The following is a 14,339-nucleotide window of genomic DNA, read 5'->3' as shown; positions in this document are numbered from 1 at the left end:
CAACAGAACTCGAAGTAATGACAACCATAATAATGAATGCTTCTAGCAGCCTGAGAAACCCGATGGAGAACTAGCTTTTGGTATCTCATTTGGAAAACAGCCTAAGGACATTGGACAGCTCCCACCAATCCTAAAATAAACGAAAAGAAAAATTAGCATCTGAAAAAGTAAAATAATTATTTATTTGCTACTTTTTCCCATGGCTAATTCGCTATTTGGTAACCATATATATTTCCCCTTGTATTAGTCCATTCTCACACTGCTATAAAGAACTACCTGAGACTGGGTAATTTAGAAGAAGAAAGGTTTAATCAGAGGCCTCAGGAAACTTACAATCATGGCGGAAGGCCAAGGGAAAGCAAGCAGGTCTCCGCGGCAGGAGTAGGAGGAAGAGAGAGAGCAAAGAGGAGAGGTGCTACACACTTATATACAAGCAGATCTCAGGAGAACTCTTTCGAGAGACAGCTCTAGGGTGATAGTGCTAAAACCATTACAAACCACTCCCATGATCCAATCACCTCCTACCAAGCCCCTCCTCCAACACTGAGGATCACAACTCCACATGAGATTTGGGTGGGGACACAGAGCCAAACCTTATCACTCCTGCTACATTCATGTTTAATCAACATTTGCTCTTAGAACCCTAGTGTAACTACAGCGGTTACTGCTGTTACTAACGCATAAATTTACACACAAATCATCCCTGCCTTAATCCCATCAACACAGGCAAGCTCCAAACATTTCAATTCTTAACTAATGCCTCCTGACCATCTTCAGGATGGTTATTAGAATTAATTCTGTTACGTATCCAATACATGGAAAGTAACTATCTTGTTTTAAATGTTCTTGTTTGTAACTTTCACCTGCACAGTACTGCTTTCTCCTACATTGCCTCAAGTTAAAGAAAAAATAATAACAGCTTTGAATAATTCTGCTCAAAAATAGTGATTCCTAGTACTCAAGAAAATCTAATCTCTCTAAATAGGTATAAAACTGGGGGGAAAAGAAATAAACAGTGCCAGGCCAGGCGCAGTGGCTCACACCTGTAATCCCAGTACTCTGGGAGGCCAAGGCGGGCAGATCACTTGAGGTTAGGTGTTCGAGACTAGCCTGGCCAACACAGTGAAACCCTGCCTCTACCAAAATTACAAAAATTAGCCAAGTATGGTGGAACGCGCCTGTAATCCCAGCTATTGGGGAAGCTGAGGCAGGGAGAATTGCTTGAACCCGGGAGGTGGAGGTTGCAGTGAGCCGAGATCGTGCCACTGCACTCCAGCCTGGGCAACAAAACGAGACTCCTTCAAAAAAAAAAAAAAGAAAAGAAAAGAAAGGGAAGAAAGGAAGAAAGGAAGGCAAGGCAGGCAAGGCAGGCAAGGCAGGCAAGGCAGGCAAGGCAGGCAAGGCAGGCAAGGCAGGGAAGGCAGGGAAGGCAGGCAAGGCAGGCAAGGCAGGCAAGGCAGGCAAGGCAGGCAAGGCAGGGAAGGCAGGGAAGGCAGGGAATGCAGGAAGGCAGGAAGGCAGGAAGGCAGGAAGGCAGGAAGGAAGGAAGGCAGGAAGGAAGGAAGGAAAGAAAGAAAGAAAGGAAGGAAGGAAAGAAACAGTGGCAGAACTGACCTATAACTCACTAAGAAATTCAGAAGGCTATCAAAAATAATATTAAAAACTGCCAAATATTTCTCCCAAGAAATCACATCATTTTGTGCTCTAACCAACATGCATAAGAGTTCCAGTTAATCTATGTCTTTGCCAATTCCTGTAAGCCCTTTTTGAGCCATTCCAGTAAATATGAGCTATCTCATTACGTTTAAATTTTCATTTCCCTGATGACTGATTTTAAACATCTTTTCATATGCCTACTGGCCATCTATATATCTTCTTTTGTAAAATTTCTGTTTCCATTTTTTGTTTTTTTTGTTTGTTTTGAGACAGGATCTCACTGTGTTGCTCAGGCAAGCGTGCAGCGGTGCGATCACAGCTCACTGCAGCGTCCGCCTCCCAGGCTCAAGCTATCCTCCCACCTCAGCCTCCCAAACAGCTAGGACTACAGGTGCATGCCATCATGCCCAGCTAATTTCTTGTATTTTTTTATTTTGTAGAGACTGGGTTTCACCATGTTGCCCAGGCTGGTCTCAAACTCCTGGGCTCAAGCAATTCACCCACCTCAGCCTCCAAAAGTGCTGGCATTATAGGCATGAGCCACTGCACCCGGCCTGCCCTTCTCTTTATGGGGTTATTTTCTCATTATGAAGTTGTAAGAGCATCTTTATGTATATATTATACATTCAAGTCCTTTTTCAGATATATGTATTGCAAATATTTTCTCCAAAACTGCTTGCCTTTTCATTTTGAGTCTTTCAATGAGCAGAAATTTTTAATGTTGATAAAGTCAAATTTGTCCATTTTTTCCTTATATAGTTAATTTTATATGTACTGTCTAAGAAATCTTTAAACCAAAAGTCACAGAGATTTTCTCCTATGTTTTCATCTAGAAGTTTTATATTTTTAAATTTTACTTTTACATTTAGGTCAACAATCCATTTCAAATTAATTTTTGTATATGATAAGACATAAAAGTCAAGGTTCACTTTGTTTTCTCTATTGTTCCAGTATTATTTGTTTAAAAGATTATCCTTTTCCCATGAATAATCTCAGCACCTTTGTCAAGAAATGTGTATGTAACTTTTCTGGAATCTACTCTGTTCAACTGATCTACATCATGTGACCCAACAATTCTACTCAAAGGTATTGAATAAACAGAAACAAAAATATATGTCCACAAAAGTCTTGCACATGAATGCTTACAGCAGCTTTGTTCATAACAGACCCAAACTGAAAACAACTCAAATGCCCACCACACTAATAAAGAAATGTCATATCCATACAATGTAATATTACTCAGCAATAAAAAAGAACAAATTATTGATACTAGTAACAACAGGGATAAATTTCAAAAATATTATACTAAAAGAAAGAAGCCAGACACAAAAAGGAATGCATACTATATGACTGTATTTATATGTAATCCTAGTATAGGCAAAGCATATAGAAAGCAGATCAGAGATTGCCTGAAACCAGGGTTGGGGACTGACTACAAATGGGCATGAGGGAAACTTTTCATAAAGCGAGTGTTCTAAATCTTGGTTGTTGTGTTTACAAGAAGGTGTGTGTTTACAAGAAGGTGTGTGTGTGTGTGTGTGTGTGTGTGTGTGTGTGTGTGTGTGTGTATTTCTCAAAAGTCAATGAACTGTACATTTAAAATGGGTAGATTTTATTGCATGTAAATTATACTCCGATAAAGCTAATTTTTAAAAGTAATATAAAAAAGTAATATAGATAGCCTCTGATTTAGAAATATCAGTATGTAAAATGCAACCTACCTTTAAAAAGACTCAAATTTATTTTGATTAAGCTAGAGGACAGCAACAGAAAGAGTACATCATCTTCAGGAATTAGAACTTTTTAGAATGAGAGGCAGAATGACACTGTATAGAACAGCACTGTCTAACAGAACTTTTGCAATAATGAAAATGTTCTGTATCTGTGCTGTCTTAATACAGTAATCACAAGCCACATGTAGCTACTGAGCACAAGAAATGTAGCTAGCAAAAACTGAGTAAATTTATTTTATTTTATTTACATTTAAACATAATGATAGCTACATGTGGCTAGTGGCTACCTACACTGGATAACAGATATCTAAAGGATATCTATCTGTGAAAAAAAAAATCTGCTGGGATACAATACACATGCTCCCTAGTCAGGTAGTAGAAATGGGTATATCCTTAGAATAGAGCATAAAATTGGAACAGAGAAAAGGTACAGTAAAAATTAGAGACTTCACAGCTGTCAAAATATATACTAAACATATTTTCAACTACATGCAGTTTTCCAATAAATTCTTGCCATGCTTGATTAATTTGCCTGTGTCATTAGATTAGAAAGAAACTACAATTCTGGATATATTTCTAACTAAGAATGAGGAACAAGTTTGAGTGGAAATGCCAGGAAACAGGGAGAAAGTGTTCACATAATTTTAGAGTTCACGTCAGACAAGGAAGGAAATACTGGCGTAGTTAGATATGATACAGATCAGTAAAACAGATTTCAAAAGCTTCATTTAAATAACAGGCTATGAATTCATAACTCAACCTATAATGAAAGACTTGTGGTTTTAAAAACTAAAATTCTGTATAAACAACTACAAATGACTCCAGTTTAAAAAAGACAAAGGAGGAAATACACAAATTATCTAAAATCAACCAACACAGCTGCAGTGAATTTACCTTCAAAGCTCAGATTTAAAACGTACATATATATATTATAATAGCCAAAAAAGGGGATGAGAGATAATTACAGATGAAACAAAACAGCAGCATATATAAAGGAACATGAAAATAGTAAAAACAAAAGGCTTGGAGGAGGGGAGAATGTTCACACCAAAAAGAACAATAAAAAAATTAGGCCAGGTGCAGTGGCTCATGCCTGTAATCCCAGCACTTTGGGAGGCCGAAGCAGGCAGATCACTAGAGGTCAGGAGTTCAAGACCAGCCTGGCCAACATGGTGAAGTCCCATATCTACTAAAAATACAAAAATTAGCCGGGCATGGTGGCACATGCCTATAGTCCCAGCTACTCAGGAGGCTAAGGCAGGAGAATTGCCTGAACCTGGGAGGCAGAGGTTGCAGTGAGCCAAGACTGCGCCACTGCACTCCAGCCTGGGCAACAGAGTGAGACTTTGTCTCAAAAAAGAAAAAAGAAATTAGACTCCCACACATTAAACAGCTATATAATGCTAAAGACAAGGAAAAAGGCAGGAACTCTTAAATTCCCTTTTCACTTTTATCTTCTCTATCCAAAAGAAGATGATTCAGTAAGTAAGGAGTAGTGGGTACATGACAGTTCTCTTTATTGAAAGCATTTCCTACTTGCTAATTTAAGCAAGGTGACTTTTAAAGAATATTTCTTAATAAACAATCAATAATGCAAAACAAAAGATAACCCACCAAGTTCTTTATGCTATTATTGTTTCGTCTGAATTTTGTAGTCACAAAATTCAAATGGCAAGAGAAGTAGAACATTAGACAACTGTCTGAAGAAAGAATAAAATTGGTTTCCTGAAAATCATTAAGGAAAATACAAACAAACCAAAAGAAAAATAAGTTGAAAATAGGGTCAGTATATACATACACACACACCAGAAAGTACATAAGACCAATACATCAAAAAGTCGCTAAACCTCACAATTAAAAAAACACGATCAAATAACAAGATACCATTTTTTGCCAACAAGCTATAAAAAGTTAAAGTTTGAAACTATTCAGTTTGCCAAAGTTAGTGGGGATAGAAGAAAGAAGCACTCTTAAACAGTGAGTATATAAAATACCATTTTTGAAGGCACAAGTTTAAACCATAGACGCAATGGACCTAGCAACTCCACTGCTAAGAATTTGCCTTAAAGATATACTTGGAAAAGACAACAAGATACATATGTGAACTGTTCTCAATGACAAAAAAAAAAAACTGGAAACAACTTATATATTCATCATAGGGGCCTATTAATGATAGCATGATCATAAAATGAAATAAAAGGTAGTTAATAAAAGAATCAGGTAGGTAGATGTCCACAACAATATGGAAGATTCCTCAGATATAAAATTTTTGAAAGGGGCCAAACAGTGGTAGTATGTTCCCATTTGCTTTTCTTAAAAAGTGAGTAAACAATGAAAACAATTTTCAAAAGAATATGTGAAACTTTAAATTACAGATATAGTTAGGAAGAGGGTAAAATAGGAGAAATTTGTAGGGGATATTTGTCATCTTCAGGCTGTTAGGCAACCAAAATACCATTCCAATTTGGAGATAATTTCAAGAGATTAGAAGCAGATACTTCTTTCCTCATCTTTCTCTTAACACATGTACAGGCCTGATACCAACTATTAATAGATCTTTTTGCCGTGGATACCGAATCCTAGTGAGGACAAGGTACAGGAGAGTCAGAGATTATTCCTAGAGATCACCAGAGGAGGTGAGTTAATTAGCAGAGTCACCAGTTTCGAGGCATAGTGGCAGCAGCTATTACACCAAGTGTCCAAGCAGCAAAGTCCTAAGCAGATTGCTCCTGTTGAAACCTTGGGGCCATGTCTTGCTTCCCTTAGCTTCCACCTATCTTCCAAGTCTTGTTGTCAAACTATGACCTACCTAATACTTTTTTAAAAATTCCTTTCTGATTAGGTAAATCAGAGTCACTTTCTATCATTTGCAACCAAGAATTCTGGTTTCTTTTACAGCATTTTCCCATAATTTTGTTTTTAGTGAGGGCTGGTGAAACCATGCTCTTTTGTGAGCTCCCTTTAATATTTGAACTTTATGATTTCTTACCTACCACTGTGAACAACAGTGAGACTTGAAGGAGAATAAACAATCTATTTAAAAGAAAGTATTACAACAGTTTAAAAAGGGGATGAGGTTATGTTCTCTCAAAGAACTTGACTATAACTTAGGGAAACATTCACCATGGCTGCCCCTCCCACTTCCTTCTCTTTCCTCCCAAGGATTTCATGCCCACAGTTGGCTGATTGCCTTATAAGTCTGACACAATGGAAAGGCAGAAAAAAAGCAAGAAAACAGCACTTTCCAAAGGGAAATGGGAAAATTTGCCTATAGATACTTGGAAAGTAGAGACTAAAAAAGTAGATAAACAAAAGCAGAGAGGTAATACTCCCAAAACTTGGATAATCTAGACTACAAATCTTTCTAATATAAACATACCTTACTTCAAATAATTTCAATATATAAACATCTAAACCCATTAATGACTCACAGATTTGAGAACACAGTCTTTTTTTTTTTGTACTTTGTGTGTAAATTATACTTCAATAAGCCTAACTTTTTAAAAAGCTTCACATGCTGCAAAATATCCCTTATGGGCAGACCTCTTACCTGGGCAAGGAAAGAGAGCAGAAAAAAGAAACAAGCACAAGAATGTGGGGCTACTTAAGGGAGTGTAGTAGTGGGGCACTGACAGCACAGACCTCGGTATGTCTTTGTGAAGTCTGGCGGTCTTGGGGATTAAGAACTGGCAGTTATGATTGTTAGTCTGGAGCAGCTTCTACCTCCCTGGGAGGCCACTGTGCTCTCTATCCCACCCCTGAGGGATTAGGGAAGGAAAAGCATAGCAGGCTTGCCCAGGGCCTGACTACGACCCAGGTAGGCGGGGACACTAGGTACCTGCCCCAGCAGAGATGGCTTTCAGGTATACAGGTTGCTGCGCCTTCTGAAACTCACAGGGCAGCACTCAGACCATGCAGGCCCAAAGCCCTGATGCCTCCTGCAGGTTACACTTCCCGACACTTGCAAAAGGCTAGCACGAGAAGCACCCATAAGCAGGGTGAGAAAATCTGTCTTCATTTTTAAAATTCTTTACTTTCTTCACAGTTCCTATGAAACGGATCTAAATAAGCTTCAAGAATACATTTTAAAATTATTTTTGACAAAATAATAAACATATACCTTTCAAATGATAAAATAAAAAAAGTTTGGAATAAAAAATTTGTCTAAGAGCTGGGTGCAGTGGCTCACCCCTGTAATCCTAGCACTTTGGGAGGCTGAGGCGGGTTGATCACCTGAGGTCAGGAGTTCGAGACTAGCCTGGCCAACATGGTGAAACCCTGTCTCTACTAAAAATACAAAAAATTAGCCAGGCATGGTGGTGCACGCCTGTAATTCCAGCTACTTGGGAAGCTGAGGCAGGAGAATTGCCTGAACCCGGGAGGCAGAGGTTGCAGTGAGCCGAGGTCATGCTACTGTACTCCAGCCTGGGCGGGCAACAGAGTAAGACTCCATCTCAAGAACAAAAAAAAAAAAATTAGTCAAAGAAAGATGGCAGAATCAGAAGTACCAGGAACCCATCTCCCCACCTAGACGACTGTAAGCAGAATCTGTGATTCTGGAACTCTGGAGTCTATTCAGGTTTTCAGTTTCTAAGGAAAGACATGAATGGTAAATCACAGTTAGTTTGAGTCAATTTCAGCTCTTTGTGCCATTGCGGCTACCCATCACCCACTCTCAAAGCAGGCAACCATGTACATGTTCCCAGAGCACCCTGCACACAGTTTGTAAGAGTCAAGGTTGGCAACAAAGACCTTGCCCTCCAAATATCAGGAATCTGTGTTCTGATTGCTAATTGCTGCTTCTGATCAAAATGTGACACAGAGGCAGACTATTATCATTGTTTAACTGCCATTGGCTGAAAAAATTTCTCCAGGGATTTAAAGATCCAGAGCTATTTCACCCCTTTGATTTATTTTTAATTTTTAATTTTTATTTATTTATTTATTTTGCCTTTTAGGAGCCAAACATTTAAGGAGGATACTACTGCAAAAGAACTGCATACATAGGGCAATTTAGAAAGTCACTACACATGCCCAGGGAAAAACACAGGCCGAGAAGATCTTAAGATTACACCCAGCATAGAAATACTCTACAACAAATAAAAAAACTAAACAAAATAGCACATCTTAGAGAAAAGAGAAAAATCTAATTTCCAAAGTTACCACTCTTTAAGATTCAAATTCCAGTTTTTGACAACAATAACAAAAATCACAAAGCATACCAAAAAAAAAAAAACTACCCCAAGCAAAACATTAAGTATAGGCCAAAAGGAAAAAAATAAATTAACAGAAACTGTGCCTGAGAAGATCAGATGGCAGACACTTACTAGACATAGACTTTAAAACAAATGTTGAAAGGTGCTCAAAAAGCTAAAGGAAGATATGGATAATGTCAAAAAACAAAATTGAAATATCAATAAAGAGAAAACATAAAAAAATCAAAAAATAAATGCTGGAGCTGAAAAGTACAAAAACTGAAATAAAAATTTACTAGAGGAATTCAAAAGCCAATTTGGGCAGGCAGAAGAATCAGTAAACTTGGAAGGCAGAACAACTGAAAATACCACGTGTCTGAGGAACAGAAAAAAAAAACTGAAGGAAAATTGAAGACAAGAGCCTAAGACACCTGTGGAACACCATCATCAAGTGGACCAACACATACACACTCTGGGAATCCCAGCATAAAAAGAGAGGAAAGGGGCAAGAAAGATTATGTGAAGAAATATTAATCAAAAACTTCCCAAATTTGATGAGACATGAATATAAATATTCAAGAAGCTCAATTAACTCCAAGTAGGAAAAACTCAGAGATCCAAGTAGGAAAAACTGAGATAGATTATAATCAAACTATGAAAAAAGAGAATCCTGAACATGGAATGAGAGAAGCAACCTGTAACATACAAAGGGATCCTCAATATCAACAGATTTCTCATCAGAACGCTTGAAGGACAGAAGGCAGTGGGATGATGTATTTAAAATCCTGAAAGGAAACAAACAAATAAACACAAATACCTGTCAACTGAGAATACTATATCCAGCAAAAATGTCCTTAAAAATGAAGACATTAAGACATTTCCAGATTAACAAAAGCTGAGAGAGTTCATTATCACCAGACCTGTCCTGCAAGAAACGCTGAAGTGAGTCTTTCAGGCTGAAATAAAAGGAGACTAGACAGTAACTTGAAGCTGTATTAAGAAATAGAGATCTGAGAAATGATAAATACATGAGCAATTACCAAAGCTAGCATTATTGTAACATTGGTTTACAACTCCACTTTTTGTTTTCCACAAATTAAGACACTACTGCATTAAAAAACAATTATTAGTCTACGCTTTTAGACACACAATACATAAAAATGTAATTCTATGACATCAATAACTGGAAGGGAGCAGGGCCTGAATCTTATGAGCTGAATTTTTGTATGCTATTGAAAGTAAATTGGTATAAATTGAAATTGCAGTGTTATAACTTTAGGGCATTAAATGTGACCCCCAATGGCAACCACACACACACACACAGAAAATAGCAGAATATAAACAAAAGGAAATAACAAGGAAATTAAAACACTTCACCACAAAATATCAACTAAACACAAGTGCCAGTAAGGCAGGAAATGAGGGACAAAAAAGCTGTAAGGCATATAGAAAATAAACAGCAAAATGGCAGCAGTTAAATCCTTATCAATAATTACTTTAATTGTAAATGATAAAACTCTTCAATCAAAAGGCAGAGTTTGACAGAATGTATAAGAAAAACACAATCTACAAGAGGTTGTATATGCTGTCTACAAGAGACTCATTTCAGATCCAAAGACACAAATAAGGGATGTAAAAAGACATTCTATACAAGTAATAACCAAATGAGAGTGCAAGTAGCTACATTAATATCAGACAAACTAAATCAAAACAAGGTTGAGACAAAAAAGATATTACACATCAATAAGTGTCAATATAGCAAGAAGATATAATAATCAAAAACATTTACATGCCTAATAAGAGACCACCCAATTATATGAAGCAAAAAATTGACAGAATTGAAGGTAAACAGACAGTTCTGAAATAACAGCTGGACACTTCGATACCCTACTCTCAATAATGGACAAAAACACCCAGTCAGAATATAGGCAAGAAAATAGAGGATCTGGGCCAGACAAGGTGGCTAACGCCTACAATCCTAGCACTTCGAAAGGCCAAGGCGGGTGGATCACTTGAAGTCAGGAGTTCGAGATCATCCTGGCCAACATGGCGAAACCCTGTCTCTACTAAAAATACAAAAATTAGCTGGGCATGGTGGCATGTGCCTGTAATCCTACCTACTGGGGAGGCTGAGACCAGGAGAATCGCTCGAACCCAGGAGGTGGATGTTGCAGTGAGCCAAGATCGCACCACTGCACTCCAGCCTGGGTGACAGAGCAACACTCTGTCTTAAAAAAAAAAAAAAGGGAACCAAATAAAGTATCTTCTCCTATCACAACAGGATGTCACTGAAAATCAATAAAATCAATAACTGAAGAAAAAGTAGAAAATTCACCAACTGTGGAAATTAAAAAATACACGGTTAAACGCAGAAGAAATCACAAGGGAACTTAGAAAATACTTAGAAATAAATTAAAACAAAAAAACACAACATGCCAAAAATTACAGAACAGCAAAAGCAGTCCTAAGAGGGAAATTTGTAGTTGTACACATTTAATTGAAAAAGATCTCAAATCAATAATCCAACTTCAACTCTTAAGGAACTAGAAAAAGAACAAACTAATAAACCCAAAGCTAGCAGGATGAAGGAAATAACAAAGCTTAGAGAGGATATAAATAATAGAAAAATAACAGAGAAAAATCAATTAAACCAAAAACTGGTTCTTTGAAAAAATTTTAACAATTGACCCAGCTTTACCTGTATTAAGATAAAGAAGATTCAAATTACTAACATCTGAAATAAAAGTAGGGACATTAGTATCAATTGCACAGAAGTTTAAAAAAAAGAGAAGACAGTACTATGAACAATTGTATGCCAACAAATTAGATAATATAGATTAAATGGAGAAATACCGAGAAGTACAAAATGTACTAATACTGAATCACACACACAAAAAGAAAATCTGAATAGACCTATAACTAGTAACAAGACTGAATCAATAATAACAATAAAAAAATTCCAAACAAAAGCCCTAGATGTGATTTTTTTATCTGTGAATTCTATCAAACATTTAAAGAACATCATTTTTTCCCAAAGTTTTTCCAAAAATGGATGAGGAAACACTTCCTAACACATTCAATGAGGCCAGCATTGCCCTGATAGCAAAGTCAAAGAAACTACAAAAGAAAACTATAGACCAGTAGCCCTTAGGAACATTGATATAAAGTCCTCAACACAGAACCAACAAACTGAATTCCACAGCTTATTAAATGGATTATACACGAAGACCAAGTAAAATTTATTCCTGGGATGCAAAAATGGCTCAATATATGAAAAACAATATATCATGTTAATAGAAAGAAGAAAACAAATCACATGGTCATCTCAACTGGCACAGAAAAAATATTTGAAAAAATTCAACAAGATTTTATGATAAAAACACTCAATAAACTAAGAATAAAAAGAAATTACCACAACATAATGAAGGCCATATATAAAAATCCCACAGTGGCCAGGCATGGTGGCTCACTATAATCCCAGCACTATGGGAGGCCGAGGTAGGTGAATCACTTGAGGCCAAGAGTTCGAGACCAGCTTGGCCGACATGGTGAAACCATGTTTCTACTAAAAATACGAAAATTAGCTGGGCATAGTGGTGGACACCTGTAATCCCAGCTACTTGGGAGGCTGAAGCAGGAATCACTTGAACCTGGGGGGAGGAGGAGGGTGCAGTGAACCGAGATTGCACCACTGCACTCCAGCCTGGGCGACACAGCGAGACTCTATCTGGGGGGAAAAAAAAATCCCATAGCTAACATGATAGTCAATGGCAAAAAATTGAAAGCTTTTCCTATAAGGTCAGAAACAAGACAGGATGCCTGCTTTCACCACTTCCATTCAACATAGTATTGAATGTATGAGAGAGCATTAAGAAAAAGAATAAAAATCATCTCAAATTGGAAAGGAACAAGTAAAATTATCTCATTTGCAGATGATATAATCTTATATGCAGAAAACCTCAAGGATTTCAAACACAGAAAAAGAATAAACAAACCCGCGAAGAAGCAGGGCACAAATTTAATGTGCGAAGAATCAGTTGTGTTTCTATACCCTAAGAATGAACAATTAGGAAAGGAAATTAAGAAAACGGATTTATAAGATCATCAGAATGAATAAAATACTTAGGAATTAACTTAACCAAGGAGGTAAAATACTTGTACACTGAAAATTACAAAACATTGCTGAAAGAAATGAAAGAATACGTAAATAAATGAAAAGACATCTGGTGTTCATGGCTTTAAAGACTTAATATTGTTAAGATGTCAGTACTATTCAATGCAATCTACAGATTAATACAATCCCTACCAAAATCCCAACAATGTTTCTGGTAGAAATAAAAAATCCAGGTGGGAGGAGGCGAGCTCAGGAAAAATAACTAATGGGTACTAGGCTTAATACCTGGGTGATGAAATAATCTATACAACAGAACACCTTGACACAAATTTACCTATGTAATAAACCTGCACATGCACCCCTAAACTTAAAAGTTAAAAAAAAAATCCATTCTAAAACTCACAAAGGGCCCTAAAGGGCCAAAACCATCTTGAAATATAAGAAGTTGGGGCCATGCACGGTGGCTCATACCTGTAATCGCAACACTTTGGGACACTGAGGAGGGCAGATTGCTTGGGCTCAGGAGTTCGAGACCCGCCTGGGCAATATGGCAAAACCCTGTCTCTACAAGAAATACAAAAATTAGCTGAGCATGGTGGTATGTGTCTACAATCCCAGCTACTCAGGAGGCTGAGGTGGGAGGATTGCTTGAACCTCAGATGTGGAGGTTGCAGTGAGCTAAGATTGTGCCACTGCACTCCAGCCTGGGCAACAGAGCCAGATGCTATTTCAAAAAATAAGTAAATAAATAAATACACAAGACATATACTTCCTGGTTTCAAATTTTACTATAAAGCTACAGTACTAAAATTAGGGTGGTCCTGACATAAAAAAACAAACATATAGTCTAACAGAATAGTCGACAGAGCCCAAAAATAAACCCTTGCATCTATTGTCAAATAATTTTCAACAAGAGTGCCAAGACTATTCAATGGGGAAAAAGACACTCTTTTCAACAAATAATGCTGGGAAAACTAGATATTCACATCCAAAAGTGTGAAGCTGGACTCTTACATAACATTATATACAAAATTTAACTCAAAATGGATCAAACACCTAAATGTGAGAGCTAAAACTATAAAAACCTTCAGGAGAAAACATGGGGGAAAGTTTCATGGTATGAATTTGGCAATTATTTCTTGAATGTGACACCAAAGGTACAGGCAACAAAAGAAAACAGACAAGTTGGATTTCTTCAAGCTAAATAGCTCCTGCACAGCAAAGGAAACAATCAACAGAGTGAAAAAGCAACCCATTCTTTATGGGAGAAAATATTTGCAAATAACATATCCAATAAGGGATTAATATTCAGAGAATACAAAGAACTTCTTTTTCTTTTTTTTGAGACAGAGTCTCGCTCTGTCACCCAGGCTGAGTGCAGTGGCACAATCTCAGCTCACTGCAACCCCCCCCACCTTCCAGGTTCAAGCGAGTCTCCTGCCTCAGCCTCCCCAACAGCTGGGACTACAGGCGTGCACCATCACGCCCGACCACACCAGCTAATTTTTGTATTTTTAGTAGAGATGGGGTTTCACTATACCAGCCAGTCTGGTCTTGAACTCCTAACCTCGTGATCCACCTGCCTCGGCCTCCCAAAGGCATGAGCCACCGTGCCCAGCCAGAGTATACAAAGAACTTCTA

The 14,339-nt window shown here is 37.5% G+C and overlaps 1 protein-coding gene across 6 annotated transcripts in view; it reads right to left on the bottom strand.

Annotated features, from left to right (window-relative positions):
* PTEN (phosphatase and tensin homolog) overlaps window positions 1-14,339 on the bottom strand; it is a 104,923-nt gene that overhangs the window by 45,800 nt on the left and 44,784 nt on the right. Inside the window, exon 3 of one of the 6 annotated variants that reach the window (XM_054659760.2) lies at window positions 13,170-13,262. The exons of the other annotated variants lie outside the window; for them this stretch is intronic. Within the exon in view, the coding sequence (XP_054515735.1) occupies window positions 13,170-13,262 (93 nt within the window). The remainder of the gene's footprint in view (window positions 1-13,169; window positions 13,263-14,339) is intronic. 6 annotated transcript variants of the gene reach the window in all.

Source organism: Pan troglodytes, chromosome 8 (assembly GCF_028858775.2).
Source record: "Pan troglodytes isolate AG18354 chromosome 8, NHGRI_mPanTro3-v2.0_pri, whole genome shotgun sequence".
Taxonomy (NCBI): Eukaryota; Metazoa; Chordata; class Mammalia; order Primates; family Hominidae; genus Pan; species Pan troglodytes.
Note: the sequence above shows the minus strand (reverse complement) of the source record. Positions and strands in the feature narration are given on the sequence as shown.